This window comes from Zootoca vivipara, chromosome Z, assembly GCF_963506605.1.
Source record: "Zootoca vivipara chromosome Z, rZooViv1.1, whole genome shotgun sequence".
Taxonomy (NCBI): Eukaryota; Metazoa; Chordata; class Lepidosauria; order Squamata; family Lacertidae; genus Zootoca; species Zootoca vivipara.
This window is the reverse complement of record NC_083294.1, coordinates 13,956,483-13,983,949: the sequence shown is the minus strand read 5'-3', so window position 1 is coordinate 13,983,949 and position 27,467 is coordinate 13,956,483. Positions and strand designations below refer to the sequence as shown.

General features: G+C 43.2%; 1 protein-coding gene across 2 annotated transcripts; it reads left to right on the top strand.

Annotated features, from left to right (window-relative positions):
- Positions 1-1,344: 1,344 nt before the first annotated feature.
- On the top strand, positions 1,345-24,806 carry TTF1 (transcription termination factor 1). 2 transcript variants are annotated; one of them, XM_035102220.2, is made up of 11 exons: positions 1,345-1,579; positions 4,186-5,384; positions 6,245-6,477; positions 7,863-8,048; positions 9,545-9,623; positions 11,496-11,626; positions 12,062-12,284; positions 15,898-15,987; positions 18,988-19,053; positions 20,283-20,368; positions 23,535-24,806. In XM_035102220.2, the coding sequence occupies exons 1-11, from the start codon at positions 1,568-1,570 to the stop codon at positions 23,732-23,734; spliced, it is 2,505 nt and encodes an 834-aa protein (XP_034958111.2). In that variant the 5' UTR covers positions 1,345-1,567; the 3' UTR covers positions 23,735-24,806. The 2 variants fall into 2 exon arrangements, 1 of the variants encoding a protein (XP_034958111.2); XR_004691720.2 differs by lacking the exons at positions 20,283-20,368; positions 23,535-24,806 and adding an exon at positions 12,823-12,998 and having other exon boundaries at positions 18,988-19,031.
- Positions 24,807-27,467: the final 2,661 nt, after the last annotated feature.

Genomic DNA, 27,467 nt, shown 5'->3' with positions numbered 1-27,467 from the left:
CATCAAAAAAACCAAGATCATGGCCACTGGTCCCATCACCTCCTGGCAAATAGAAGGGGAAGAAATGGAGGCAGTGAGAGATTTTACCTTCTTGGGCTACTTGATCACTGCAGATGGTGACAGCAGTCACGAAATTAAAAGACGCCTGCTTCTTGGGAGAAAAGCAATGACAAACCTAGACAGCATCTTAAAAAGCAGAGACATCACCTTGCCGACAAAGGTCTGTATAGTTAAAGCTATGGTTTTCCCAGTAGTGATGTATGGAAGTGAGAGCTGGACCATAAAGAAGGCTGACCGCCGAAGAATTGATTATTTTGAATTCTGGTGCTGGAGGAGACTCTTGAGAGTCCCATGGACTGCAAGAAGATCAAACCTATCCATTCTGAAGGAAATCAGCCCTGAGCGCTCACTGGAAGGACAGATCCTGAAGCTGAGGCTCCAATACTTTGGCCACCTCACGAGAAGAGAAGACTGCCTGGAAAAGACCCTGATGTTGGGAAAGATTGAGGGCACTAGGAGAAGCGGACGACAGAGGACGAGATGGTTGGACAGTGTTCTCGAAGCTACGAACATGAGTTTGACCAAACTGCGGGAGGCAGTGTGTAACAGCCTGAAGCAGCAGTGCAAGACAGGAGTGCCTGGCGTGCTCTGGTCCATGGGGTCACGAAGAGTCGGACACGACTAAACGACTAAACAACAACATAAAACAGTAGCCGGATCATTCTCACTGCCGGAGACGATGCGTCCGATATAGATATACCACGGCCGGCGCCTGCGCGCCCTGCGAAGGTTGAGCCAAATGAAAGGGAGGCGGGAACGCAGGACCTTAGCCCGGCGCTGATTAGACGGCAGTTTCTCGCGTCACCAGGAGAAAAGGAAAACAAAACTCCATGTGCTGCGTTGAACTCACAGTGAAATTCTAGTTGCGCCTGTATTTTTAAATTGTTTCCGATCGCTCATTGATTTGGCTTCACTCTTTGTTTTAAAAGGGCGCAGTTCGTGGGCATGTACTTTATTGTGCTTATTTCTCTCTGTTGTGGTTCTTTTTGTAATGCTATTACAGACGCAACCACAACCCCGTGACGTGGGCTTAGGCTTCGAGAAAGAGAAGCTAACCGGCTCAAAAATCACACGCAATGATCTTCGCAGCTTAGCATATGCTTGAGCCTTAGCCTCTTACCTGGCTCCGCTTTCTAACACCACCCTTTATCTAAGGAGCTCTGGGTAGCAAACCGAACAACAACCCTGTGAGAGAGGTTCGGGGCTGTCACACACATCGCTCTGCTTAAAATAGCCGCTCAAAACCCACCCCACCCATATATAGCACAAGCCCCTGGCATCCCGAGAAGACGCCTCTCCTCCCAGGAGATGTTTATTCCTCTCTCCAACCAACCCGCAGGGGCGGGGATGGAACGTATTTCGAAAGTTCAGTCGGGGCGCTCTAGCCTTTCCAAGTCAACACGCTCCTTCCGCTGAGGAGAGGAAACGGTGTAAAACAACCGGAAGTGGAGCCTGTGGCGCGTGTGCTGGACCACTTTGCAGCGGTCGGTGACCGAGGAAGAAGAAGATGCAGAATCAGGTATATTTTAGTTTGTTTATCTCGCATTGCAGTAGCCTGGCCAGTTCGTAAAGAGGAATTAGGGTTCGCGGGGTGCTGTTTTCGAAGCAGGAAGTGTTGCTTAATTGCTTTGCAGTACAGGATTTAGTATTATAGGTGCCTAAAGCGCTTCCACGTGGGTTACTCCTCTGTTTACTGCATTTATTCACATCGCACGTTTGCTCTAACTTCAGTTTATCGCTGATTGTTGGTCACGGTGGCCGGGGCCAATTTATTTGTTTTTATTTATTATATTTGCATCCCAAAGGAGCCCAAGGTGGGAAACCCATCCACAGTTTTATAAAAGCAAACTCTTACAACAGTTCTAAAATGGCATTTCATCCAGTGTTTTCAGGATTGCCAGGATCCGTGTTTTTCAGGCACCAAATATCTGGGTAAGCTTGACAATTTCAAATTCCTCTTGAAAGTTAATAACGTTGGAGACAGACTCACATCACTAGAGAAGACATACCACAAACCTGAAACCACCACTGATAAGGCCCTGTCATGACTCAGGACCAACCAGACAGCCCTCAATGATGGCACAACCAGCAAGGCCTCATCTGTGTGTGAGATGTTTGATATTAGTAATGTAGGGGGGGATGGTGCTGGCTTTTGCTGCCCAATTCCCCAACAGACCCTGAGTCCCCTAAGTCCAGTAAGAGAAGAATTAATGGAGGCAAGATCCAGTGAAAGCAAGGCAGATCTTTATTATTCTGTTGTCTGACAGAGTCCCCACCCCTCCTTGCAAGGAGATGAGAGGCTCGGAGCAAAGGTTTGTAAGCCCCTTTAAAGACTTTCAACATTGCCCAACCTCTTAGCTAAAGACCACCCAGAAAAATATCACAGAAAGAGGCAGTGGCTTCTCTCCTATCTGCCAGGATACAGTACCTGAAAATGTTTTACTGGTATTGGTTGCATTATCAGGGCAGTTTGGCTATTCTTTTGAAGTGGTAAATACTTTAGTTCTTGAATCCAGGTCACAGGTCCACCCTATTCATACACTAAGTATGCCCTTAAGACAGGATTTGGAAGTGAAAGAACTAATGTATCAAGAAGGTTTCTCTTCCGCAGAGGAAATAGAGTCATTAGGAGAGCCAAGATGGTTTTTTAGGCTTGTTCTGTTTTCTCAGGGAATATTTCCTAAATTTTGATGATGGAAGGATTGGTTTTCTGTGGATTGTATGTCTGCTGTGTGTGTACATCCTAAAATTTTATAACCATAGGTAGGATATACTACTTTCTGGCTACCAGAGAAGGAGGAAGTGCTGGTGACCTCAATTTCTGCTTGATGGTTACATGGACCATTAGCCTGATCCAGAAGATCTGTTCTTATGATTAGGGTGCAGGTCAGTGGTAGAGCATCTGCCTTGAATGCAGAAGATCCCAGATAGGGCTGGGAATGACTCATACCTGAAACCCTGAAGAGCCAACCAGTGTAGGCGGTACTGAACTACTGTAGATGGACCAATGGTCTAACTTGGTATAAGGCAACTTGTTATGAAAGTTTGGAGGGCACCATGTTGACTTCATCTGCTGTAGTACAGAAGCTTTTGTGCGCTGGCCCCATTTTGTCAGATGCCTAAACTGTTACCCGTAGGTAGATGACGTAACAACAGCTGCTTTGGAGGATCTCATCTTAGTATAGCAAGCCAATATACGAACAGGCCTTTTATATATTTATACTTATATCCCTGACAGGTTCTCAAAATCAGCTTATGAAAGTTTCTAACAAACTTTATTCACAGAACTGCAACCCAAGAAAATGTCAAAACAAAATTAAAAAATTCCTTCCAGTAACACCTTACAGACCAACTAAGTTTGTTATTGGTATGACCAAACTTAGTTGGTCTCTAAGGTGCTACTGGAATATATATTTTTTTAATTTTGTTTCGACTACAGCAGACCAACACGACTACCTACCTGTACCAAGAAAATGTGTCATGCAACTGATGAAGTTAGTCATTAAATTGCAAAACAAAACAAACAAACAAAAAACGCAGCAGCACTGCAAAAGATGCTGGGGGGGGGGGAAATTCAGATTTTACTTTCAAATCTACCCAGCGAGTTTAAAGGCCTTCTTCAGGAACTAAATTGAAAAACAGCCTGCAGAGAGATCTGTGGGCTATATCTCCCAATACCAAAATATTGCAGAGTAGTGTAACAGTTAAGAGTGCTGGACGTGCGTTAAATTCACATTGAATCATGAAGCTTACTGGGTGACCTTGGTCCAGTCAACCCATCTCTCAGCCTAACTTGTCTAGCAAGTTTGCTATGAGGATAGAATGGGGAGATGAGAACTATGTACACCACATTGAGCTCCTTGCATGAAAAGGCAGGATGCAAATATAATAAGTAAATAACTGGAAACTAGCATTGAAGTGCCGCAGTACTGGGCCTGATGGTGCCTACATACTCTTAAGGCTGTTTGAGTTTTAAATGCTTTATCATGTTTTTAATATTAGGTTGGAAGCCACCCAGAGTGGCTGCGGAAACCCAGCCAGATGGGCAGGGTATAAATAATAAAGTGTTATTGTTGAATAAATTGTTGTTGTTGTTATATGCCACCTCTCCTTTACTTTTTAAAGGAAATTATGCACAGAACTGATGCATCATCAGCCTCAAATGGCTTTCATTTCCCAGAGTTGGTGAAGAAGAAGAAAAAGAAAAAGAAGAGGAAGGAGGGCCTTAATGGACAGGGGGGTGACCAACCTGTGACGGCTGCCCCTTGCTCGCCTCCATCTTCTGGACATTCCTCAATTTTTCCTGGGCTCGTTGAGGATACAGAAGCTACTGGGGCCTGTAGAAAAAAAACAAAGAACGTAAAAGTTGAGAAAGAGATTCCAGACTCTGAGTCAGATGCTACTTGGATCCCAACAGACAATGAGCTGAATAGCAAGGCTGGAACAGATACTCGCGTGTGTAATAAGAAAAAGAGGAAGTATCAACCTAGTGAACAAGAGGGTGGCAGAGACATTTGCATTCCTGAGACTCCAGAAAAGGCCAGGGGCCTGTGTCCTGTGGCACCCTTAATGCAGCACTTAGATCTTTCCCTGCAGGAAAGAAAAGAGGCAGCTGAGTTGGACAAAACTGCAGAATTTTGTACTCCCATTGCACGGAAAAAGAAAAAGCGTAAAAAAGCTGAAACTCCAGAAGAGGCCAGCAGCCAGCTTGAAGTAAGTGACTTGGAAAATGCAGGTTATGTCTCTGAATCCACACCTGTTCAGAAGAAGAAAGCAAAGGTGCTCTTGTTAACAGAGCAGGCCGAGGCAAATAGAGCTTCTGACAGGCTCACAGATATTAGGGCTAACCCTCCACGTTTGCACAAGCACAATAGAACAGACTGCAGTGACACAGAGGACACACAGAAGGACCTCTTTGCACCTTCACCTCCTGCACAGCACTCAGACCTTTCCCAGGAGGAAAGAAAAAAGGCAGCTGAGTTGGACAAAACTGAGGAGTTTTGTAGTCCCATTGCACGGAAGAAAAAAAAGCGTAAAAAACCTAAAGCTCCAGAAGAGGCCAGCAGCCAGCTTGAAGCCAGTGACTTGGAAAATGCAGGTTTGCACAAGCACAATGCAACCAACTGCAGTGACACAGAGGACATGGAGGAGGACTTCTTTACACCTTTGCCTCTTGTAGCCTTAACACAGCTCTCAGACCTTTCCCAAGAGGAGAACAATGAGGTGAATAAGTTGGACAGAACTGTGAAATTCAGCAGCCCTGCCACACGAAAGAAATCACATAAGCGTAAAAATGCTCCCAGCACGAATGATTCCGATGATGGGTGAGTACCTTACCCATGGATGGGCTTCTTGGCAGGTGTGAGGAAAATATGAACTGCTTTTAGTATTTAATTTGATGTTTAGCAAAAGGGTGAAGGGCTTCATGCACAGGCTCAAGGCTAAAACAAGTTTGTTGGCAGCAGATCTCTTGTGTGTCTTGATTTGTAGAAGTGGGAGTCTGGGATTCAGAAGACTCACTAGAAACAGGGTGGAGCTTAGGTATGTTGAAACCTTCCTTCCTTTGCCACTTCAGTTGAAAAAGGCACTCCTGGCAGCTTACAGTTATCAGAAATAGTTGCTTCCCACTGGCTTACAATCTAGAAACACAGCCAATCAGGTTAAGGTTGGTCTGACGCAGTGCACCTTAGAGACCAACTAAGCTTGTTCTGGGTATAAGCTTTTGTGTGCATGCACAAATAATAATAATAATAATAATAATAATAATAATAATAATAATAATAATAGGCTGTATTAATTGCCCCCAAATTGTAAAACGTTTCCATGGTTGGAGTGCCTGATTGTACTAAAAAGACTGTGTTTCAGCTGGCAGCCACCACTAGTATTCCTTATCCAAGCTTGTGAGCATAGTAAATTGTTTCAATACACACATCGCATTCCAAGAATCTCACACTCAAGCATTAGATATGCTATTCCAACACTGCATAAGCATCACTGGGCTGGTTGATCAGGTCACCTAGTAAGCAATCTTACCAAGACAGGAGTCTTGGTGAGGTGTGGCTTTTGTCAATAGCATGTGTCTCACAAGCTAATGCCGGGCTTTTCCCTGGGATCCCAAAGCGATTTTCGGTGCCAACAAGTGCCAGCAATAGTATGCAGGCCTCATGTTTTGCTCTCCTAACAGGCCACAGAAATCCTCGACTCCTGTTCATTCGGACGCTGAGGAATCATCTTCCAGCAAGTTTTCCCTTGTGGACAATGAGTTTGTAGAATTTTCCCAGCTTGCAATGAAAGATCTAGACTCTGCCACCAAGGAGCTGGAAGAGTTCATTCCTCATGTCAGGACCCTGAGTGATTCAGCGATCAAACAGCTGGCTGGTCGGGACCTGGTCAGGTTTAGAAATTTTAAGAAAAAAGGTGTGTGCAGTCCTGAGTGAGAACACATTTTACTTCGGTAGTAAATCACCTTTTACTTGGGATTCAGTAAATCAAAGGTCTTAGCAATTTCTTTGCATAATCTCCAAAGTGTTATGTACAGGTGATTAACACTCAAATAATGAAAATGCATTTCAGGGGGGTGGGGGAGAAATGTGTACACTACCCTTTCATCCTGGGAGGAAAGGTGGAATACAAATGTTGTTATATGTATTTATCGAAAGAAGGTGTATATTTTGTACACACACACACATACAGAGCAAATGTACCCCATTCTTCAACCAAAAGAGGCTCTTAGTGGCTTACATACAATCACTTAAAACCAAGTAGTCACTTCTTATTGGCCCACAATCTAAAAAAGACAGCACATCAGGAAAGGAGGACATGGCGGGCAGAGGAAAATACAAACTCAGGCACCAAACTCAGGGCTTTAATAACCAGCAACAGTTTAGGGGTAGGAAGTTTCTGTTGCAGCTTCTATTCTGGCAAAACTGGTGGAGGGTCCTTCCCCTCTTTCCCACCAAGATAACCTAATGAAATGGTAGGTTTTATACATACACACACACACACATGCTCTTTGCAAGGGGTATAGCAGCGGTGAGTAACCACTAGTTCTCTAGATGTTGCTTATTTTGTGGGGGGAAAGGTTGGGACACCACGTTTCTTGACTCCCAATTCAGAAAATCAAAGAGCATGGTCTGCCCTCATATTTGTCACTCGTGCGTGTGTAGGTGTGTACATGCTCAGCAGGGATGGGGAACTTGTGGCCCTCCAAATGTTGTTGGACTCTAACTCCTATCTGCCTCAGACAACATGGCTAATGGTCAAAGATGGTGGGAGATAAAAGTCTAGCAACCATGTGGAGGGTCACAATGTTTCCCACCTCTGGCTTTGAGAACTTTTAAGATGGCAAACATTTGGTGTTTGTCGTAATAACCAAGACCCAAACCCACATCAACAAGCTTATCATGGGTTTGCAAGCTTATCATTTTATGGTAGGTATAGAGAAGCTATGGCCATCCAGAGGTTGCTGAACTTCCAACTCCCATCATACCTGGCCATTGGCTATACTCGATAGGGCCATTGGGAGCTGGAGTTCAGCAATATCTAAAGACCCAAAGGTTACTGCACCTGTTTTATGGGAGCACCAAGCACAATTTAGGAGTCCCGGGTCCTGAAAAATGGCCAGTTCCACAAAAACTGACAGTAGACAAGTTATCTGTGAGGCTCATGTTGCAACAGTGGAAGGTATACGTGGCCATGTGTCCCTGAAAACTACTCAGCCTTATGAATGAGTGATAATGCTAAAGAGCAAGGTCTGAAATCTGAAACTTTAACTTTCCTGTTCTCCCTTGGAAATGATGTAGGCATTGCAGTGCGATTTGGCAAATTTTCCAAGAAGGAAAACGACCAGCTGCGGCAAAATGTTGAGGCCTTCTTGAAAGACACTGGGATAGAGACTGCAGAAAAACTCCTCTTTACTCACAGGTTTCCCCAAGAGAGAGAATCCATCAGCAAGCTGAAAACTATAAACTTGTTTGGTGCAAAGATTGGTGAGTATTTGACTGGGTGGCTTTTGTGGGTGACTTGTGTTCGGTTTCTGTTAATTGGTTCTCATGGGAAACTTACTTGGTAGTGAGGGGGTGGTCTTGCTAAAATATTTGCCTCTAGTACATTTGTGAAGCTGTCTAAATTCCCTCCTTTATCCGTGTTTGTTTTTCCATGTGTACAGACACTTGTTAAGATACCGTGGCCAAATTTAGCATGATGGTTCCTGAGATCGCGGAGCAGATGTTTAGGTTTGTTTGGATACCATTGGATGCCATTTTGAATGAAGATGGCGAACTGAAATCTTACAAAATTGCCCTGGGTTTCTTCATTTCTTAGATCCCCAAGCAATTCTGGGCACAAGGTAGCTAGTTATACAGTGGTACTTCTGGTTAATAACTTAATTTGTTCTGGAGGTTCGTTCTTAACCTGAAACTGTTCTTAACCTGAGGTACCACTTTAGCTAATGGGGCCTCCTGCTGCTGCCGCATTACCGGAGCACGATTTCTGTTCTCATCCTGAAGCAAAGTTCTTAACCTGAGGTACTATTTCTGGGTTAGCGGAGTCTGTAACCTGAAGTGCCTGTAACCTCAAGCATCTGTAACCCGAGGTACCACTGTATACAAGTTAGTCAGGGATGGAGAACCTTTGGTTCTGTAGACATTACTGCACAAAACCATCAGGAAGAACTTTCTGACAGTAAGAGAAGTTTGACAGTGGAACAGACTCCCTTGGGAGATTGTGAACTCTGCTTTGCTGGAGGTTTTTAAGCAGAGGTTGGATGACCATCCGTTAGGGATGCTTTAGTTGGAGATTCCTGCATTGCAGGGGGTTGGACTAGATGACCCTTGGGGTACTTTCCAATTCTATGAACTCCCATCACCATTGACCATGATGATTGGGACTAATGGGTGTCCAGCAACGTCAGGGAGGGAATGAAACTGAAGTCCCTTTAAACAGCTGTTCTCACAATTACCAGCTTGCATACTTCAGGAGTCAAAGGCTCTGATGGAGCTGGTCTTTTACCCAAGCTGATGGCCTTTGGCTTCCTCTCTCTCACACTGAGGCAGCCTGATGGAATGGCTGCTCACAGGTGACAGTTTAGGGAGAGGAAGCATGATGGAGCTCATCTGGTCAAAGTAGGGCTGATGGAGTGAATTTTATTTTTAACCTCTCAGAAAGAGGGAAAATCCCTAAAGAAAAAGATCAACCACAGTCATTATGAAATCAAAAAGTTCCATGTTTTTTGAAGTGTGATGTACAGTTTTCCTCAGCCGGCCTCTGATAACGTTTCCAGAGAGAACGAGGTTCAAAACAAATAAATGCTGCCCTGGGCTTATTATATAAAATTGAATAAAGGGTGGTAATGTTTTGGTGTATAAAAACACAATCAAAACATACCTGCAAAATCAGCAGCCCATAATCCAATTAGCTCCTTAATGTAGATTGTCTTTAATCACAAAATGTCGATTTTAATGCATCTTTATTGATTCTTCTGAAGCTCAGGGAATTCCAAGGCCATGGAGGCTAGTATATTACCGAGCAAGAAAAATGTACGATCCCAAGAATTATAATGGAAGGTAAGAAAGGCAACTGGGCTTCTCGGGGGGGGGGGGGGCGGTTCTGTTGTCATGGAGGCATCCCAGAATACTTGGCCACCAAGCCTAACAGGACAGGGTTCTGGAGTTCCTACTCAGGAAGTTTCTCTCTCTGCCTGAACTCCAAAAGACTCACATTTTAGCTCCTGATTTCTGATTCCACTAAAGCTTTAACTTTTTTCCTTTGTCAATGCATACTTTTGGGGGTGGGGGTATGGGGGTTACTGGCTCCTGATCTCAAGGAAGCAAATCATGGAAGCAATAGAGACAGCCACTGCCTGATGTGTAGCATGAGGGAGTTCCAAATGTAGCATGCCATTGCACTAAAGGGACGATTCCTGCATCAAAGCAAATGGACCTCCCAATAATATGGTATCTGCAGAAGGCCAGCTCCTACAAAGTGAAGTCAGAGCATAAGAGCCTGTTGGATCAAGCCAATGGCCCACCTAGTCCAACATCTTCTTCTCACAGTGGCCATCCACATGTCTGTGGGAAAGTACCAAGCAGGACCCTGAGCACAAGAGCCCTCTTCCCCTCTTGTGGTTTCCAGCAACTGATCTTTAGGATCATTGCTGCTGCTGGCATGGAAGTAGAGCAGAGCCATCATTGCTAGTAGACACTGATAGCCCTCTCCCCATGAATTTTGTCTAATCTTCTTTTAAAACAATCTAGATTGGTGGCCATCAATCCTTCTGTGGGAGCATCCTCCATATTTTAACTGTGGTGCATAAAGAAGTCACGTTTTTATTTTTCCTGTATCTTCCAAAATTCAGCTTAATTGGAGAGAGGGAGAAAACTTCTATCCCTCCACTTTCTCCAAGCCATACATAAGCTTAGAAACTTCTATCATGTCACCTCTTACTTGTCTTTTCTCTATGTGGAAAAGTCCCCAAAGCTTCAACCTTTCTTCATAAAGCAGTCGCTCCATCTCCTTGATTATTTCTGTTGCCCATTTCTAAAGCTTTTCCAACTCTGCAATATCCTTTTTGAGTTGAGGCAACCTGAACTGTACAGTCTTCCAAATGTGGCTGCACCGTAGATCCATATGAGGGGGTTAGGATACTGGTTCCATTGGTGCTTTGTTGGGGGTATACTGGGTGAGAATGTAAAATGTATTTTACATTGAGCAATGAGCAATTTCTTTCCAAAATGTTCATTTACCAAAGGTTGCTCATGGATCCAGGCATAGGCATTATTATTATGTTCATCATGTTTATTACCTGCTTTTCTTCAAGGAGCTCCTCCTCCTCATCTTATCAGCAATCCTGTGAGGTAGGTTGGTCTGAGTGACTGCAGCCGGCTCATGAACTTCATGGCTGAATGGGAATTTGAACCCTGGTCTACTAGGTCTTAGTCATGGGACTGGTGCCTCCAGAATACTATGCAAAGCGTTAATGCTGTGGCATAGAATCCTGTGATGTCATACACCCGAGGCAGTTTTCCCCCGGTGAGTTCAGTTATCAACTGTTGTGAGATTTAGCTGTTAGAGCAGCAAGTATGTTGTGTTGTGCTGCTGTCTGCCTCATAGTCAGCCTGTAAATATTAGTCAGTCTCAGACACAAGTTCATGTAAATATGTTTCAGTAGTGTAAGTATTACCTGCCTTTCTTGTTCATTCAGTCTCACAAGAGCAAGCACACCAAGTAAAAGCCATATGTTATTTTTAAACTTTAAACGCAAGTGTTGCATAGTTGTTGTTTTTCTGGGAGAAAAAGAGAACTATTAAAAAAAGGGCCAAACAATCTGGGGCAACCTCTGCACAACTCTGTAAAGTATAATTACCACAAGTCTGACACTCTAACCCACGACCAGTGCAACTAGCTTAGTGAGAACAGCAATCCCTTTTTCTCCCTAGGTATTCTGAAAAGGAGAAAAAGAAGCTCAAGAAGTATCAAGCCATGTATGGCAACAACTGGAAAAAGATATCGGACCTGATGCTTCGCAGTAGCCATTCAGCTGAAACAAAATTTTCTGAGATCAAGTCTGGTATATTAACACTCCTGCACTCTTCCCCCCCCCCCTGCCCGGGCCCCAACCGTGGCCTAATCCTTCCTCAAACCAGGACTCAGGGCTTTTAAAATAATTATTTAAAAATTTCACCAAAAGAGCAGAATTATGGGAATTGGCATGCTGGTGTATCTTTTTTGGATCATTTATCCTATGGTACTTTCTTACCTCTGTCATTCAAGTTCAGCAAGTTGGTGAGGGAACCAAGGGGACGGAAGCCCAAAAACGTTTGGGAACTACTGAACTAGGTTGAATGGAGGACTGTTGCTATCTGTTTAAACCAGCAATCCAGTTTGCCATTCTTGTTACTGATGCTAGCCAGCCAAGACATTTCCCCCACATAAGCTCTTGCAAGATGTCTATAGAGTTGATAATGAATTAAATCAATATTTCCCCCCTTTTAAATGAATTCAGTGTATAACTCCGGTCCTTGGGATTCTGAAGAGACAAGGAAGCTAGTTCAAGCCATCAAGGAGACACTGCTGTCCAAAATGAGAGGTTCAGACTCTGATTCAGAGAAAGAGGATGAGGATGGAGCATTCACGCTCACGTATGAGAATCTCTACAAGGGCATCTCGTGGTCCCAAGTGGAAGCCAAAGTGGGCACCAGGCACTGGAGGCAGTGTAAACAGAAGTGGTAAGAGTGGCCAAGAACCTGTGTCTCCCTCTAGACGTTGAGCACAACTCTCATCAGCCACTGGCAACATGCATGCAAAAAGGCCCCAGGTTCAATCCTTGACATCTCTAGTTAGGTCTGCAGAATGATCCTTTCTTGAAACCCCTGCCAGCTGTCCTCAAGCAAATTGCTGCTCCCTTTTGCTCCACTAGGTAGGGCTATTCAAATTTGCTGCTCAACCCCCCTTTTAATTATTGCTTTTTATTTTATCGTCTTTCATTATACAATTACAAATTCACATCCATATTTTCACTTATATTTAAGGTATAACAATCCATATCCTGATTACTTTTTCTTCCCCTGTGATTTCCCACCACCACATTGCAGCTTTTTCTATTTACATTTCATTTTCTATTGTGTTGTATATCTTGTTATCACTTTTGCACAAAATAAATGACTTATCTATCTGGATTTTTACTTATCCCAACCGTCAATATCTAAAATGTACATATTTTCCAAAATCATCCACTCTCCTTTTTTTGAAATTTTTAAATTACAGTCATACCTCGACATCCGAACACTTTGACTTCCGAAGGTTTTGACTTCCGAAGTCGACAACCCCGGAAGTCTTTTCACCCGGCGCACGCTTCGCGCATACGCCGGCCACGCTCTTCGGCATCTGGAAACCTCGACTTACGAAGACAGCCGCGGAACGGATCGTCTTCATAAGTCGAGGTACCACTGTAATTTTCTTTTCTCTCATTACAAATATACTTATAGCATACAGCTTATATAAACATCTCTCCCTCCCCCCTTTGGACTTCCCTCAACTTCAATTTCTGGTTTATTAACCTCATTAATATAATCTGCTATTTTCTACAAATATCATATTTTTCCTTTTATTACATTACCTATTCCCTAGGTAATAGGGACCCAGGTGGCTCTGTGGGTTAAACCACTGAGCCTAGGGCTTGCTGATCAGAAGGTCGGCGGTTCGAATCCCTGTTACGGGGTGAGCTCCTGTTGCTCGGTCCCAGCTCCTGCCAACCTAGCAGTTCGAAAGCACGTCAAAATGCAAGTAGATAAATAGGAACCGCTCCAGCGGGAAGGTAAACGGCGTTTCCATGTGCTGCTCTGGTTTGCCAGAAGTGGCTTTGTCATGCTGGCCACATGACCTGGAAACTATACGCCGGCTCCCTCGGCCAATAATGCGAGATGAGCGCGCAACCCCAGAGTCGGTCACGACTGGACCTAATGGTCAGGGGTCCCTTTACCTTTACCTTATTCCCTATCCCTAAAATTGTGAAAGTTTATTTAAATCCTAGCATCAGATCAATATTCCTTTTTTGTTTCTGCAAATACAATATAAAAGGTTCCCACTCTTTTTCAAAATCCCTATTGTCCTTTTCTTGAACTCTGTGTGTCAGCTCTGCCAGCTCCGCGTAGCTCATCAGTTTTTCTTGCCATTGTTCTTTGTTAGAATTTCTCCAGTCTTCTAATTCTGTGCTAGCAATATTCTCACCGCTGCCGCATATATAAATAATGTCCTTTTTTCTTTTTGCAAGTCTTGTCCTAAAATACCCAACAGGAAGGCTTCTGGTTGTTTAACAAAAGTTATTTTAAACATTTTATAAAATTCATTGTAAATCATTTCCCAATATACCTTAACTCTTTTACAATCCTACCACATATGATAAAAAAGTCCCTTCAACCTCTTTACACCTCCAACATTCCGATATACCATCTATACATGATTTTCATATAATTTTCCCTTAGCATACAATCCGTAAATTTCAAATTTACTTTCCAAAGTTTTGTCCAATCTTGTATATTGTGGCCTATGTCTTGTGCCCATTTAATCATTACTGATTTCACTGATTTCACTTCTTCATCTTTCATTTCCCATTCCAAAAGGATATTATACATTTTCTTTAATAATTTTGATTTCTCTTCTATTACTTCCTTCTATTTCCATTAGATGTTCTTCCACTCTTAATCCAAGGGTCTTCCAAGGGATTAAACAAAAACAAAAACAAATTGTAATCCAGATGATATTTGTAATCCAGGTGAAGTTTGCCCTCCAATTAATTGTATCCCACTGCACAACCCTGCTTAGTCAGACATTTTTCCCTACTCCTGCTTTTCCAGGCACTTCACCTCCCTGGGGTTAGTCCCCCGGTTATGGCAAAGTGTCCCCGTGCCAAGCTTTGGTAGGGTTTGCAAGGATCCAGGGTCATTTTATTCTCTTTCGTTCACAAAAACCACCTCTCCATTCATAAAGGACTTCACCTCATTCATAAAGGCTCCACTTTTAGTTTAGAAGGGCAATAGTTCAAAAAGTTGTATTCTTTGTATCAAAAAACAGAGGGTCTGTTACTCTTTTGCCAAATGCAGGTTAACTTGTAACAAGATGCTGATGTGCTTTCAAAAAGACTTTAACTCCATTCACAAATCCACGCTGCAGTATCAGTTCCCCAAAAGACGGAAGTCGACTTCCTTTTAAAACTCAGTCTTTGCCAAATTTTTATTCTGGATCCAAATCTTAATTTAAAGCACAAAAAAAGAATCCACTCTCTTAACCAGCATAAACATGTGGCTTTATAATAGAGTTTTAAATCTGGCAGAGCGAGGTCTCTCCTTTCTTTTTTATCCGTTAGTAATTTGTACTTGATATATGGTTTCTTGCCCTACCAAATAAACTTGGATATGTCCCTTTCCAGATTTTAAAACACTCCATTTCCCCTATAATTGGGATCATTCGAAAGGGGGGGAAGGGAAGAGGGGGTATTTTTCGCTCCATAAGACGCACCTGACCATAAGACGCACCTAGTTTTTTAGAGGAGGAAAACAAGAAAAAAAATTCTGAATCAAATGTTGAACTAAACTATTTAATAAACAACTGGTCCCACCGCCGCTTCTCGCTGGGGCAGGCACAGGAGGCACAGTTGGGAGAGGCACTGAGCTGTGCCTTTCCCAACCGCGGCTCCTATGCCGGCTCTTGCGAGCGGCAGAGACAGCAGAGGGACAAGCAGCCCAAAATGGCTGCTTTCAGGCTGTTCGTCCCTCCGCTGCTGCTGGGAGCCATGACTCCAGCGCCAGAGGCATCCCTCCGCTCGCGACTGCAGCGGCAGCCAAGGGATCCCGCTGCCGTTCAGTGCCTTCGCACAGACATTACCCCTTCCTTTTTAGGAGGGAAAAACTGCATCTTATGGAGTGAAAAATACGGTAACATTTTGGGTAAAACTTTTGTTTTGATAGTCAAGATTCTTCCCCATAGTGTCAAATTTAATATTTCCGTCCCTTTTTCTTTCTTTCCATACTTTATTATAATTGTTCTCAAATAGGTTATTATTTTTCATGGTTGCCTCAATTCCTAAATATTTGACTTTCTTCGCTATTGACAGACCAGATTTTTTTTGTAACTCATTCTTCTCTTGTTCACCCATATTTTTAACCATTAATTTCATTTTCAATTTATTCAATTTAAATTCTGAAACTTTACCGAATATACTCATTTTTTCCAGCGTTTTCAAGATACTTTCCTGTGCATTTTCCACCATTGTTACTAAGTCACCTGAAAATGCCTTCAATTTACTAAATAAACAATTGTAATCGGCTTTCTTTTCTTCTTGAGGCTTAATATTGTAACCAAGAAGATTATGGGTAAGCAGACGAAGAGGAGCAGATTTGAACATCTGCGGATAAATATTGCCCTCATTGAAAGGTATTTGTCAAATTTATTGTTTGTTTAATAAAATTTATATACCACTTGATAACAGAAACAAACTCGTGGTTTTCAAAAGGAATAAGACAGGGGTCCCCAAACTTAGGCTTTGAGTCAGATGCCCGCCGCGCCAATTGCGTGGTGGGCCGGAGGGTGAGGGAGCGCGCACGGGAGCGTGCGGCTGTGTGCACCCATGCGCATACGCTATTTCTGGCACACTCCCGACCTGGAAATCGCCGGAAATAGCCTGTGTGCATGTGCAGAAGCCGCCTCCGACCCAGAAGTACACCGGAAATGACGCTTGCGCATGCACACAAGCTATTTCCATCGCTTTTCTGAGTCGGAAGTCGGCAGCCGCACCGGTAAGAGCAGGCAGTGGCGGCGGGCAGTGGGGGTCCCTGGGGACTGCATAAAAGAGCCTTGGGGGCCATATGTGGCCCCCAGGCCGTAGTCTAGGGACCCCTAGAATAAGACAATAAACCTCTGGTATTTATATGCATGAATGTTGCCCCAGGTTGTTTGACCCTTTTATAAACATAGTTCTCTTTTTCTTTCCTAGAAAACTGTACAATATTCTCTGTTTAGAGTTTAAACTTAACGGATTACTTTACTTGGTATTCTAAAACATATTTACACATGTGTTTGTATGTGTGCTCTCTCACTCTCTACAGTTGATAACAGACCTAACTGAAAAAATTGTCAGTTTGCATTTTTTTGGTGTAGAAGGTCTTTCCTATTCTAATTGATTAAAGTAGGGTTCTGGAAGCTTCTCTGTGTGATACAAGCTGGTGCCAGGTGAAAGTTTCTAGTTAAAAAACAAGTTTGTGTTCTGCCTAGAAAGAAGCAGAAGGTTCATGATGTTTGGGTTTTAGCTTTAAAGAAGCTGAACAGCTGGTTTAAACTGGTTCTGCTATCTCTTTCTGTCAAGGTCATGCTGACTTGTAATATTAGGCCAGAAGGAGCCTTTTTTACTTTCTCTTTCCTTATGGTGTGGTGTTCTGTACACACTATGCTTAGTGTTTAAAGGTAAAAGGTAAAGGGGCCCCATACCATCCGGTCCAGTCGTGTCCGACTCTGGGGTTGTGGTGCTCATCTTACTCTATAGGCCGAGGGAGCCGGCGTTTGTCCACAAACAGCTTCCGGGTCATGTGGCCAGCATGACAAAGCCGCTTCTGGCAAACCAGAGCAGCACATGGAAATGCCGTTTACCTTCCCGCTGTAGCGGTTCCTATTTATCTACTTGCACTTTGATGTGCTTTCGAACTGCTAGGTGGGCAGGAGCTGGGACCGAGCAACGGGAGCTCACCCCGTTGCAGGGATTCGATCCGCCAACCTTCTGATCAGCAAGCCCTAGACTCTGTGGTTTAACCACAGCGCCACCTGGGTCCCTTAGTCTTTAGGTTTCAGTATATTGTAAGTTTAAGTTAAGTCTACTGCAACTGGATTTCTTGTGGACAGTGCCAATCTTGAAGATATTGGATTCGTAACCGTTAAGCTCATTTGTCTTCAGTAGTAAAAGCTATGCTGGATGAAGCTAATTGCCTACCGGTAACTATATGTTGGGATCTGCTCTGGATCAATACTGAGGCAGAATTTATGACAAAAACTGCCTACAAAAACTGTGGTGACGTCATAGGATTCTATATTACTGTACATTAACTCTTTCCATAGCATTTTGGATGTACCACACCCACAAAAACTACCAATAAAAACAGTTTAAAACTATTTTAAAGCATTCAGTAATAACTACAATCAACAATAAACTAAAAACCAGATCAAAACACATGTCTGGGTAGGCTTGCCTAAACAGAAATGTTTTTAGCTGGTGCCAAGAAGCATATAGGCAGGGAGTTTCAAAGCATAGGTGTTGCTATGCTAAAGTGCCAGTTCCACAGATCAAAGCGGTAGAGTGAGTGTATAAGCTCTGCCCAGGTTCCTTACAAGTACCTGGAATCAGTCTCAGATCCTGTGATGCTATCATTATACAGCAGAATATAAGTATATAAGCCGGAACAACCAAAAGACAGGTCTCCTTTCTAAAGAGCCTAATTAATTTCAACAGTAACATAAGGCTGTAGCTAGGGACGCAGGTAGCGCTGTGGGTTAAACCACAGAGCCTAGAGCTTGCCGATCAGAAGGTCAGCGGTTCGAATCCCTACGACGGGGTGAGCTCCCGTTGCTCGGTCCCAGCTCCTGCCAACCTAGCAGTTCGAAAGCACGTTGAAGTGCAAGTAGATAAATAGGTACTGCTACAGCGGGAAGGTAAACAGCGTTTCCGTGCGCTGCTCTGGTTCGCCAGAAGCGACTTTGTCATGCTGGCCACATGACCTGGAAGCTGTACGCCGGCTCCCTCGGCCAATAACGCGAGATGAGCGCCGCAACCCCAGGGTCGGTCGCGACTGGATCTAATAGTCAGGGGTCCCTTTACCTTTACGGCGGTAGCTATCTAAATCACAGTCAACCCATTGACTAAACCCATTTAAATTTTAAGTTTTCTGCCCACTGTTTTCAGTTGGTTTACAAACCTGCCCGAGCTGTGAGATAATCAGAGAAGGCCCTTCTTTCAGTCCTGCCACCCTCACAGACACGTCTGGTGAGAATGCGAGAGAGGGCCTTCTTAGTGGCTGCTCCTAGACTTTGAAACTCCCTTATTAGAGAAGCTAGACTGGCTCCCTCCTTCTTGTCTTTCCGCAAGCCGGTGAAGACTGTTTTATTCCAACAAACCTTTGCAACTGGCTGCTTTTAAAGAAACGGCCTTTAACTGTTTTCACCAGATGCATTTTAATAAATTGTATTTTACACCAATCATTCAAATTCTATTATACTTTTAAACTTTTATATATGTCTTTAGCTTTCCATGTCTTACCCGTGTTTAATTTTTTTGTGAGCCGCCTTGAGTTCAGTTTCTGGGGGAAAAGGTGGGACAACACTAAAAATATAATAATAATAAAGATAATAATAGATAACGAGCAAATCACCCAGATTTCTTCTGTATTTCAGGTTGCATGAAGTGGACGCTGATGACGTGGAAGAAGTTGATTGGGAAGAGATATCCAGTGCTATAGGGTACATTAAAAAATATTTGTCAGTAACATGGGGGAAGTGCCTACAGTTCTGTACCCTTTTGTCAAGTTCTGGATGTGTTGCTGGTCTGTACAGTGGTGCCTCGCTTAACAAATGCCCTGCTTAACGAAATTTCCGCTTAATGAAAGGTTTTTTCTAGTGGAGGTTGCCTCGCTAGACGAATTCGTTTTACGAAAAATTCGTCTAGCGAATCGCGGTTTCCCATAGGAATGCATTGAAATTCAATTAATGCGTTCCTATGGGCAAAATTCTTTAAAAAAAATTCAATGCATTCCTATGGGATTCACTAGACGAATTTTTCGTTATAAGAAAAGACCCGTGGAACGAATTAAATTCGTCTAGCGAGGCACCACTGTATAATGCAGGGATTGGGAACCTGTGGCCCTCCAGATGTTGCTGGACTCCCAACTCTCATCAGCCCCCAGACAGCAAGGCAGATACTCAGGGATGATAGGCATTGGAGTCTCAACAACCTCCGGAAGGCTACAGATTTTCCCACCTCTGATCCAAGAAGAAGGATTCCCTACTGAATGTAAGAGAAGGATGCCTCTATTTAGAAGAGGTGTTCCCCTCTGAAAGAGAAGGATTCTGCTTCTTACATCAGGTCTGGAGAACCTGTACCCCTCTACATAGTTGTAGGATCAATAGTCAGGAGATGATGGGAGTTGTAGCCCAACATCATGTGGAGGGTCATAAGCCTCCCGTCCCAGGTGTATGGAAAGGAGCATTTAATGATTCTGGGCGCGTCTATTTGAAACGTATTGGGCAAGTATCCATATCAAAGGAAAAGACAGTTAAGAACTGTCTCCTGGATCAGGACAACGGCGAGCTCCATGGATCATAGATGTTGGCTGGTTTGTTTACAGCAGAAGCATTCATAGGAGCAATCTTCCAATTTTCATTAAATACATGCATACATAATTTTATATGTATGCCACCTTTCCACTTTTCAAACCATGCTCAAAGCAGCTTACAGGTGAAAAAAATTCATAACCACAACAAAACAAAAGTAGTCAATAAATGCAATAAACAAAACAAAAAATACACAACCAAATTGAACAGTTTCCACATAAATCACAATATTTAAAATAAAGATACAAAAAACCAACAGTAAGAGAAAAACCCTACCTCACAATGTGAGCAAATTCTCATGCAAGCACTATTCCAGAATAATTTCTTTTTTTATATATACCCCCTTCTCTCCCCCACAGGAATGTCCATCCATATTATATTCGGAGCAGATTTCATGAAATCAAGGCTTACCGTGTCCCTCTTTGGAATAACAGAAGTTTCATGGGTGAGTTTGCTGGTCTTTCCTCTTGCTCAGGGACGGGAAACCTGCAGCCCCACTCAGAAATTGTTGAGAATACAACTCCCATGATTCCCTGACCGTTAGCCATGTTGGCTGGGACTAATGGGAATTGGATTCCAACAACATCTGGAGGGCCATTGGTTCCCAAGCCCTCATCCATCTTGTGTCTGGTTTTTTTATCCCATGTATTGAACATATGAATCTTTTTCTAATGTACTCGGGAGGGGGGGGGACCTCAGCTCTGGGCACCAAATGTAGCCCTTTAAGATTTTATCTGGCCCTCAGGACCCTTCGCCCCTTACTTGCCCTGCTCCAACCCCTTACTTGAGTGCTTTTGCTTGGCTGGAATGTGTCATTGAACCCTGATGGTGCCTCTTGCTTGCTTGAATGGAGGATAGAGAAGGGGTCGTGTGGCTGGAAACCAGACTTCTGTACGAAAGCTAACATTTGCATCCATTTTTCCACACACTTTTGCCCTCACCCCACCGACCACTGGCATGTGGCTCCTGTAAAGTTGCCTGGGAAGGAATGTGACTCTTGGGCTAAAAAAAGGTTCCCTCTCCCTTAACTGTATATGCACTGTGTGAAGAAGTGCTATCCTTTGTGTGGAGGGCACCATGTTGGCTAATGCAGCTCTAGCCTAAAGCCACCCCATGTTTCCAGTTGCCTTTTTGAAACTTGTCACATACCTCCAAGCTGCATTCATGCTCTTTCTATGTGTGTGAGTCTGGATGTTGTGGTAAGAATTTACTTCTCCTTGAGTATCTGTATTGTGATAAGGTTAGAGTACACAGTGGGTTCTTAAACCACATAATTTGAAGAAGTCTATATGGGGTTTGGAATAGCTATAAAGACCTCTTAGAAAGGAAAACTCCAAACTAGATATCACCCATAGAAGCAGTGTCAGTGAAAAAGACAAATGTGAAAGAAAATTGGGGTACTTATAAAGATATAATTCAAAGAAGGCCAACCAATATTTTTTAAAAAAAGAGAAAAGATATACAAGTCTGGATCAATGACTGGTTTCAGTACCATCAAGTAAACGAGATATTTTAAAAAAGAAAAAGGATTTAGTAAGAAAAGCTTGCAGTGTGAAAAGGTTATAATGGTTAACAGAGAAAAACTAACTTCCACAATTTAATTTTTTTGTTAGAATGGGATACTAAGGAAGAAACAACAAAGGCAGCAATTGATTTGGGACATAACATAGACATGATATCCTGGGAGATGCTGTGGAAAAAGGCATTAAACATTTCAGTAGGTCACACCCTAAAGGAAGACCTACAAAAGATGGTACCTCACCCTGACTAAATTGGTCAAAATGTATAAAAGGGGATCTAAGATGTGTTGGAAATATGAAGAAATAGAGGGTGTGTTGTTGGGGATGTAAGAAAGCTAAGGAATATTGGATGATATACACAGAAAAAAAAATATGTTAAGGCTGACATTTCCCCCCAAAATGGAGGTGTTCCTTTTGCGCATAGCAGAGGGTGAGATACCTAAGAATGTTTTAAATCTTTTTCTTTATGCAACTGCTGCGGCCAGAGTAGCTTATGCACTAATGTGGAAGGACAAAAACAGTCCAACAAAAGAGGATTGGCAGAATAAGTTAATAGAATACGTTAGCAATGCTGACTGTAAAGATAAGAAATCAGGATGAACATACCTTAAGAGAGGAGTGGGAGAATATTTAAAGAATTACATAAATCTCCAAGTAGGACTAGATAGGAACAGCAGCTAAATTAATTGGAAGGTGTAGGAAGATTTGTAGCACAACTAAGAGTAAAAAGGAACCCATGGAGGGAGGTGTGGGGAAGAACAAGGCAGAAGTATACTGAAATGGAGGTGCCAATTTACTGTAAAAGCATAAATAATTTTTTTAATTACTTCTACACCACCTTGTTCATTACCCAGGTGAGGGAACACACCTTGAAAAAAAACACACAAACCAAGGAAATAAAACAAATCCAACATCCAGGAGGGACCCAGCATTTATTAAAACTATTGCAGTGGGACAGCCTTGCTAACCAGCTGCTCAGCTGCTGGTTAGAAGGACTGCCGACTGATGAGAGGCAAATCAGAACAAACTTATATAGTAGTTCAGACACATCAAACAAAGAGTACTAAGAATCTAAACATTCTTAAACATACATCATGAAAGCTTATAGGTCATGAGAAGTAAAACACGCATGGCTTCATATCCCTGCAAATGCCCCAAATATACCCATGCCATTTGACCAATTTAGGTATTGGATGTCATATGTTGCCCTGGTAACCAAGCCTGTGATCAGAGCTTACTGACATTCCTCTCTCTTATCTCACTCCCTTACCTCTTCCACCTGTCCCTGAGCCTCTCAGGAAGCCTTAAGGATTTCTGATTAACCCTCTGGTGCTAACTCATGATAGACATCCTGGAGGGCCATTTTTGCCATTTCAAGGGTTTCTTGTTTATGGCCCAGAGAGCATACTGTTGTAAAATGCAGACCCACAAGATGCTTGCACAGAAAGCAAGCCATTCCCTTCATGCAATTAAAATCAAAACATTGGAGAATTATTAAAATAAAAAAATACACACCTTGGTTCTCTTAATTTTTATATCAAGTGTCACTCAGGACAAGGCAGCTTCCAAAGTTGTGGAAGGTGAACCAGGAACTCTTTCATGCTATCTCTCTTTGATTCCTTGGATGTTCCACCTGAACTGAAAATGGCAAGGCAGTTGGAACAGTGCAGGGCCCCTTTACAACTGCACAACCTTGCCACCATCCACCATCTGCAACCAACTGTGTTCCATGAGAGATGCTAGTTTTGGCTTCCTGATAAGGTTCTTGACCCTTACCAAGCTATCAGTTAGTATTACCTTGTTCTGTGGGTTCTGTGTTGGAGGTGGGGCAAACCAACTATTGGAAATCCAGCAAGATCTGAGCATAATAAGAGTCCTGCAGAATCAGGCCAAAGGTCCATCTGGTCCAGCTTCCTAATCTCACATTGGCCAACCAGATGCCTGTTAATTATGGGAAGCATGCAAGCAGTGCTCCCCCCCACTTGTGATTTCCAGCAACTGGCATTCAGAGGCATGTTGCTTCTAGCAGTGGAAGGAGAACATAGCCATTGTGGCTCATTGAGATTTGGTATTTGTTTGTGTCTTTTTAAGAAATCGTCAATCATCTGTATGAAGTGACACTTCCAATGTTAAAGAAACAACAGACAGAGTTAATGGCAAAAAAGAATATAACTGTGGAGCCCCAGCAAGCTGAAGACCACAGCTGGAAAAGAGTTTTCAAGTTCGGCGACATCTTTCCTGACAGCAACAGTATCTGTGGTGATGACTCAGACGATGATCAGGAGAATTAGGACCTGGAGCTTGCAATGCTAAGAGCCAGCAGAACTCTCTGAGTTCATAACAGACAGACAGCACAGGTGAAACTTGGAAAATTAGAATATCGTCAAAAAGTGCATTTATTTCAGTAATGCATCTTAAAATGTGAAACCAATATATGAGATAGATGCATGACATGCAAAGCAAGATATGTCAAGCCTTTATTTGTTGTAATTGTAATTATTTGTCGTTGGAAAAGACCCTGATGTTGGGAAAGATGGAGGGCACAAGGAGAAGGGGACGACAGAGGACGAGATGGTTGGACAGTGTTCTCGAAGCTACGAACATGAGTTTGACCAATCTGCGGGAGGCAGTGGAAGAGAGGAGTGCCTGGCGTGCTCTGGTCCATGGGGTCACGAAGAATCGGACACGACTAAACAACAACAACAGGGCGGGTCAATTATAAATTGAATGTAATTAATGAAATGTAATAGCGATGTTTATTTTTGTATTATTGTAACTATTTGTTTTATTACTGTGGAATTTCCAAAAGAAAGCATTTGTAAAAATAAAAATAGTAAGTAAATGCACTTTTCGAGGATATTCTAATTTTCCGAGTTTCACCTGTAATTCCACTAATAAAAAGAAAGAATATAATTTTTTTCACTGTTTATAAAAAGATAAATAAAGCTTTATTTAATTTTGGAGGATTGTACTTAACATTTTATTACTACTTTGTATTTGAAGGAGGCGGAGCAACAGACACATTGTCCATCAAAAGAATTATGGGAGATGCTTTGAATCCACTGGGGTCCGGGAAGCTACCCCCAGAGATTCCAATCCAAGATACGTTCATGCTCTATCTCTGCTAGGTTATTTTGGAGAAGGTATACAGTATATTATTTTGGTGACCAGTGACATTTATTGTTTGGTCTGATATAAAGGTGCAACATTCAGTTCCCATTAAAGTACAGAGTCCTCCTTGCTTAGCTAAGAGGTAAAATAGAGCACTCCTCAAGAAATCCTCCCTGGATTCAGAAATATCTGCCCAGTTGCCACTGTCCCCTTCTTGGGCAAGATTTTTTGAGCAGGTGGGTTTTAGGACAAGTTTTATTACAGAAACTTGCTTTGGTCACCTTGTATGATGGATGATGCAAGGTTTAAGAATGGCTAAAAGAAAACAATGCACACAATTGCAACAACTAAAAGAGCTTCTGTAGCTACAGCAGATTAGCAAGGGGAAACCCAAGCAACCATATGGCTGCATTTAAACAACAGGGATAACATCGGAGAGCCCCTTTAGCAGTTTAAAAAGTGGCAAAAGTGGGTCCCTGTACCAGAAAATAAATCTGGATTTTTCTGACTATCTCTGGTTCCTGCTTCTCAGCCAGCATCAAGCATTCTTTATTCTGCCTAAAAGTGTGTGAGACCCTGAGTTCATAATGGAGATGGTTCCTTTTACTTCGGTTCACACATCTGGGGACATCATGTTGGCTAGGTCTATTAGCATCCATGTAGAACAGGCACCCCCAAACTCTGGCTCTCCAGATGTTTTGGCCTACAACTCCCATGATCCCTAGCTAATAGGACCGGTGGTCAGGAAAGATGGGAATTGTAGTCCAAAACATCTGGAGGGCCGAAGTTTGGGGGTACCTGAAGTAGAAGTCAAGCCCACCAGATGTTGCTGAACTGCAACTCCCAGCAGTCCTAGCAAACATCTGGCCATTGGCCAGGGATGATTTGAGTTGTAGTTCAGCATCATCAGGTGCAACAAAGGTTCCTAATGCCTGCCTTACAGCTTAAGCCATGGGTAGGCAAACTAAGGCCCAGGGGCCGGATCCAGCCCAATCACCTTCTAAATCTGGCCCGCGGGCGGCCCAGGAATCAGTGTGTTTTTACATGAGTAGAATGTGTCCTTTTATTTAAAATGCATCTATGGATTATTTGTGGGACATAGGAATTCGTTCATTCCCCCCCCCAAATAAATCCACCCCCCACAAGGTCTGAGGGAAAACAAACTGGCCCCCTGCTGAAAATGTTTGCTGACCCCTGGCTTAAGCCAAGCAAGGTTAACAGCAATTGGTGTGGGGTTTGCTGCCTCCTGGGCACATCAGTTGCCTCCTGGGCAAGTTTTATGGCTCTCTTGTTCACACATGCAGCTTCACAGTAAGGCCATGAAACTCCTGTTTTGTTATCTCTGAAGCCCATCACCTTGTGGCCTCTGTTCTGAACCATAGACCCAAAGGAGGGCTCGTGGGAGTGGTTGGGTGCAGGAATACCACCAGAGTGCTTTAGTAAAAGAAAGTTGTAAACTTGCAGAAAATCAACCTGCCAGGTCTTACAGCCTTTATAGACGTGATGGGCACTGCAGGAAGAGATGGCTTGTCCGAGCCCAAGCTAAACGTTCATGCATTCTTTATACACAAAGCAGCTTAAGTCACTTAGGCCAGCACTTCCCCTCACTTCATCTGACCAGATGAGGGCACAGGTGGTAAAAATCCAAAGCTTACAGATAGTTCCCCTTCCCGGGCTCAGAGCCCAGTACTCTACGCCCACAGATAAGGATAACACCAAAGCAAACCAATTAGCAAATATCAAAGCAAGTTAGTATATACATATGGGCTCATTGCTATAACTACCAATTAATTGTGGGGTCATCTTGACTACCAAGATGGCATTTGCAGAGCTTCCAGAACAGTTCACTTTTGGTTCAACATTCTCTCCTATATTGTTAGACTTCTCCCATTGGCCTCAGTGTGTAGATCCAAACAGTTTAAAATATCATGGAAGGCCTGTAAACACCATGTTGGACTAATTGTTATTCGCTGCAAGAATGAGCTCACATACTATTATCCACTTGCTTTGATTTATGCTTATTGGTTTGCTTTGATGCTATGCTTATCAGTTCAGCTTGGTGGCCTGCTACCTAGGTCTTCACAGACAGGTGGGCTTAATTGGCCAGCTGCATTCAATGTTTTCTGTTTAGGTAAAGGTAAAGGGACCCCTGGCCATTAGGTCCAGTCATGACTGACTCTGGGGTTGTGGTGCTCATCTTGCTTTATTGGCCGAGGGAGCCAGCCTACAGCTTCCAGGTCATGTGGCCAGCATGACAAAGCCGCTTCTGGCAAACCAGAGCAGCACACGGAAAAACCGTTTACCTTCCCGCTGTAGCGGTACCTGTTTATCTACTTGCACTTTGACGTGCTTTTGAACTGCTAGGTTGGCAGGAGCTGGGGCCAAGCAATGGAAGCTCACCCCGTCACAGGGATTCGAACCGCTGACCTTCTGATCAGCAAGCCCTAGGCTCTGTGGTTTAACCCACAGCGCCACCTGCGTCCCACCTGTTTAAGCAATACAAAAAATGCTTGCCTGGGTGCAGTCATGATGAATGCTTGCTCTTTCATTTTTTGCCCTGAGTCAAGGCAGCAAGATACTGCAGGCTTTTGTAATTTTGCCCTTTCTTATAATAAAGAACTGTGACTTGACCAGGCTGGTGTTTCAGCATCCTTTAGCATCAAACCACTCGTACAGGGCCTCCTTTGGACCTGTGGATCAGGACACTCACCCTACATAGCCAATGGTTAGGGGATGATAGGAATTGTAGTCAGAACATCTTGCAAGGCATCAAATTGCCTTAAGTTTCTGTTGCATTTGAATTGTGGTTCCCACCCTAGTAAGCCAGCATGTAAAAGGTAAACTGACCATTAGGTCCAGTTGTGACTGACTCTGGGGTTGCAGACTCTGGGGTTGCGTTGTTCGAGGGAGCCG